At 26.7% G+C, this 5,105-nt stretch overlaps 1 protein-coding gene across 2 annotated transcripts; it reads left to right on the top strand.

Annotated features, from left to right (window-relative positions):
• Positions 1 to 2,704: 2,704 nt before the first annotated feature.
• On the top strand, positions 2,705 to 5,006 carry LOC106790612 (tubulin-specific chaperone C). Of its 2 annotated transcripts, none has more exons than XM_014755653.1 (3): positions 2,705 to 2,999; positions 3,621 to 3,685; positions 3,756 to 5,006. In XM_014755653.1, exon 3 carries the CDS (start codon positions 3,930 to 3,932, stop codon positions 4,956 to 4,958), a length of 1,029 nt encoding a protein of 342 aa, XP_014611139.1. In that variant the 5' UTR covers positions 2,705 to 2,999; positions 3,621 to 3,685; positions 3,756 to 3,929; the 3' UTR covers positions 4,959 to 5,006. The 2 variants fall into 2 exon arrangements, with proteins under 2 accessions (XP_014611139.1, XP_014611138.1); XM_014755652.1 differs by having other exon boundaries at positions 2,708 to 2,999; positions 3,450 to 3,685.
• Positions 5,007 to 5,105: the final 99 nt, after the last annotated feature.

Below are 5,105 nucleotides of genomic sequence, written 5' to 3'. Positions count from 1 at the left end.
TATTATAAAAAGAAAAGCAATAATGAAAATTGTAGAGAGAAGTAACTTGTATATAGAAGATATATTACATGTTTGCTTTATGATTTAATATCCTCGGTAGAAGATTAAATATTCGAACTAATTCATGCTATAATTATTTCATTAATTCAGTTAAATATACTTCCAAAATACAGATTACTAATCTATTACTACCACCTATTATTTATCGGCTTTTTAGTTTGTAACCGGAGAAAAGTTTTATAAATAACTATGTTTAACATAATATCTTTTCCGAAGCAATCAATAGTTGATAACGTTTAAATACTATCAATCGTTTAACTTTTTCGATGTAGGGTTCTCCCTTTTTTTTTTTTTTATTTCTGTTTCTTTTTTTTTTTGTATAACAAAATAAAAAAAAGAGTATAGTATGATATTTCATATATTTCAATATCATAAACTATTATTATTATGTGATAAAATAAATCAACGATAAAAAAACGAATAATATTTTTTAATTTGTCGGTAATACTATTCTCTTTTTGTTATCATTTTTTAATTGAAAGTAATATTTTAATTTGTTATTCGATATGTATGCAAAGTAATAAATGTATACTGTTTTATTGTAAAAGAAAGAAAGACCAAAAAAAACAGAATATTCACGTGCAACAATCTACTCTTAAAACGAGGGCAAATTTTCTTTTAATTCTCATCGTTACGAATATGATTTGTATAATTAAGAATATCCTTATTATAATTATTTCACATGTACTTAACTCCAAAAGAGTATTAACAGCTTTATCACTATTATAGATTATTATGTACTTGGTATTATATGATAATATTAAGTATATGAATAACAAATTTGTTGGAACCAATTAAAAGCTGTTAGTAATCTTATGATCATATCCCATATAAAAAATGTATTCATTATTCTAAAATTATTTACGTGATTTATTAACTAACATATAAATGAAAAATGAAATTATATTATTTTGCAGATTTTGAATTCCTCTAATATATTAGGTTTTTTATAGGTTTAAAAAAAAGAGGGGCCTCTTATTTTAATTTAAAAAAAAAAAAAAAAGAAAAAAAATCTAGTGTATCGATTAAAAAGTAAGTTTTAAAGATTTTAACGATTGCTATGTATATCTTTTGATTTATAATTTGATTCTAGAAAAATAACAGATACATATTATAGAGTGTTTTATATTACATGAATGCGTGAGAAAGAATTACTTTAAGAGTACGAAGTTATTTTTCTAAGATGAACAAAAATATTCCACGATTTCGCTATATTCATCTGGGGCGTTTCTGCTTTCTTATATTAAAATAATGAAAACTATTCTGTTCTAATGTACATTACGTTGGAATAACTTAGCCTTTATAATGTAATTTATTTCATGTGTTATAGGGCATAACTTATTTCATGTATATTCCATAGCATATGAAATATCTATATATAGAATATATTTTAAATGCAGGTAAATTTTAAACATATTATATATTCATATATAAATATGCATATATATATATGTATATACATAAACATTTACCTGTATGTATACAAAGATTAATACCGCTGTCTGTAATGACATGGCCTAACAGGGCCAGTGCAACAACACATTATTTGCATTGTACATTATAACAAATAAACTTAAACATTTTTTGAAGTTTCGCATAATATGGGATATAACTCGGTAATCTTTGAATATCACTCGACCTAAGTGTTAAATCAAATAAACGTATATAAATATATTAAGTAAATATTTTCCAGACAATAGCGTAATCAAAAAAAAAATATTAATAACTCAAAATATATGCCACGAAGGAAACAAAATATTATTAACATATACATCGTAGCTTTGTGTTTTATATAATATCATCATTAAATTTAAGATTAATTAAATTTTCTTAAATGGCGTTAAATCGTAGTTTAAAATACTTTTCTGCCAAGAGTAATTATATTTTCAGCTAATTTGTTCGAGCATAGAAAATAAGATTTAATAAATAAATAGAGGTAATAATAATATTAATATCATTCGAGTGGTATTCAAAAATTAAGCAAAATAAAAGAAAAATAAAATCAATTTTGAATGATATTTCTCGTAAAATATTCGTATATATATATATATAAATATACATACTTTTAAATAAGAAATAGTAGACATTTTTCGACTATGGATCCAATTTAATTGATAGGAATTTTGTGCGATAACGAAAATATTCCTTTTTCTACAAATGTGTTTCTCGCAACAATAATAAAACAAAACAAAAAAAAAACTATATTAAATATTTACAAATAGTTGTTAAAATTAATTAATTGTATTGACGTGAATGAATAAAAGATAAAAATATAAAGGCGTAGACGATAAAAACGACGAATAAAAGAAAAGAAACTTACCGAAATTATTAAGAGTACTATATTTGATGTATATCGTTAAGGACAAACGAAAAACAATGTACGATATAATAATATATATAAAACTTATCGAAAGTATGAGACAATTAATGAGAATCCACGGTTTTAGATATTACTGAATTAATTCTAATATTATATAAATAATAATAATAATGTAAATGCATTTTTCGCTTACCCTTGATGAACTCTAAAAACCAAGGAAATTAAAATCGACACATTTCATTCGTTTTAAATGTCCCGCACTAATCGAAATATATCGAACTTTTAAATATATCTATATATCGATGGGTTACGAGTTATCGATATCTCGAAAAGTAATCGAAGAATCGAGACGTGGGTGAGCCGGTTAGCGAATAGGAATTATTCTTATTATTTCTTATCCCTTCCCATCGGGTCGTTTGTCGAGACTATTCCAAGATTTTGTCTTATTCGCTATGGTATTGATGATTTCCTCTTTAGGAAATCGTATTCGTTCTTAGTATGCTTTATAGAGAACCCAAAGGAGTTAATCGACTTAAAGTTGGAAAAACACTTGTACTATTTGAGAGTTTCCTACTTACTGGCTCGTTAATACTTTGGAGTTGTATGTGTAGATCGCAAGGTAAATTATACTACTATTTAGTCAATTCGATAATAAGTTCAGGTTATTGCCTTTAACGATATATTGTTCCTTGTTTTCATTTCTAACATGTCATGTGTTTTAACTTGATGCTTTTTTATTATTTTCATTTTAAATTATGAGCTTTACAAAGTAAGTTCCACAAATCGATATAGTTTAATATTCGTTGGTTAACGTTTTTTTTCTGTATATTCCATTTATTTTGTCTTCAAGCAACGTACTTTGAAAGTTTAAAGTACCTTTTTTACCTGGTGAATATTTTAATTGTTATAATATTGAATTGTATGATTGTATAATTGTAGATATCTTGATATATTAATCGTATCTTTTTTCTAACTAGGACAATAACTTCTTTAATACATTGTACGTTTGGATATTTCCTTTCTTTTTTTTTTTTTCTTTCCTTCTTTCTTTCTTTCTTTACCTTTTTAGATTTCAGATATTTTCTACACCAAAAGTTTCCATCGATGTTAAATGGTTTTTATAATATATATGAAAAAGTATCAGGTGATAATTCAATCAGAACAGCTGACACAATGAAATGGGAATAAAATTAAGATTTAGTATTCATGGCGTTCTTCAAATCTATGTTACTGTTAATAGGTGGTGGAGGTTTAGGATATTACCTAATACAAACGCTATCAATAAGTCAACGTGAATTAGAAGAGGTAACATTATTATATTTCTTATAATAAAATTAAAATATCTTTGAATGAAATACATTGTCTATGTTAACAGTTCCTTGCGTATGATAATTCGCCTAAAAAATCTACAACAGAGGATAAAAATAAAGTCTTGAAACAATTGAGGAAGATAAAAGAATCAAGCGAAGAGAAACTTATGAAATCTGTATCAGTGTTATTTGAAGATAATATAAACAATACTAACAAATAGCATTCAGATAACAATAAGATGGAGAATACTAATTTCATCGAAGGAAGTTTGCCGGAACGTATAAATAAGAGAGATCGCGAAAGGAAAAACATCATTGAAAGACGGAAAGAAGAACGACAATCTCTCGCAGTAGAATCTGAACAAAGTAGTTATTTTAAAGATACGTTTTACTCGTCGTGTAAAAAAATTAAAGATATGCTAGACGACACGTCTAGCGCACCACCGTCGGTGCTTTCCGTTTCTTTTGATAAAATAAGCAAAGAAATTCAGATGCTTAAAAATTACCTGTCCCAGTCGAAAATGTATTTAAAAGTCTACGACATTAGAAAGGCACAGGAAAATTTGCAATTGCTGGAGAACGAAGCTTCGGAATTGGAGATGAAACTTTTACCTAAGAAAAAGTTTGGATTTAAGAACAGAAGAGTCGTTAAGAAACCTACTGAAAAAACGTATGACGTGACAGATGGATTAAAAGATCTCAAAATATCGGAAGGTATCGTTAATGGTTCATCCAAACAAAATAACAAATTGTTTAATAAATACGGAGAGAATGCGTGTATATTAGTAGGAAAGTTCGACGAACAATTAGTTTTGGATGCAGAAAACGTTAATAAGAATGATATTCTTCTTTCTGATTTAACTCGATGTACAGTAAGAATATACGGCACGCCTATTACGCTGCATATGATTAATTTGAAACAATGTACTATCTTAGTAGGACCGGTAACATCGTCTGTATTTGCTCACGACTGTATTGATTGTACATTTGCTTTTGCATGTCAACAATTTCGATTACATTCGTCTACGGATTGCACTATATACCTCCACGTTACTAGCAGAGCAATTATAGAAGATTCTACAAATATAAGAGTAGCACCTTACAATTGGTCTTATGAAGATCAAATGAATCATTTCTGTCTAGCTGGTCTCGATCCAAAAATTAATAATTGGAATTGTGTAGATGACTTTAATTGGTTATCGAGTGAGAAACATTCGCCTAACTGGTCGATACTCGAACCCGAATTACGTATTAAAAATTGGGATTAATGTAATAAAAATTTATTATTAAAAAAGCTTCAATATTTACTGTTTCTATAGGCAGGTGTTTTATCCTTATTTAGATTAAGAATTAGTTGATCTATCGAGATAAATTATTTATGCGTATGCATATGCATATACATATAAATATATATA

Source organism: Polistes canadensis, unplaced genomic scaffold, assembly GCF_001313835.1.
Source record: "Polistes canadensis isolate GaletaPanama2010 unplaced genomic scaffold, ASM131383v1 scaffold_249, whole genome shotgun sequence".
In the NCBI taxonomy this organism is placed as follows: Eukaryota; Metazoa; Arthropoda; class Insecta; order Hymenoptera; family Vespidae; genus Polistes; species Polistes canadensis.
Note: the sequence above shows the minus strand (reverse complement) of the source record. Positions and strands in the feature narration are given on the sequence as shown.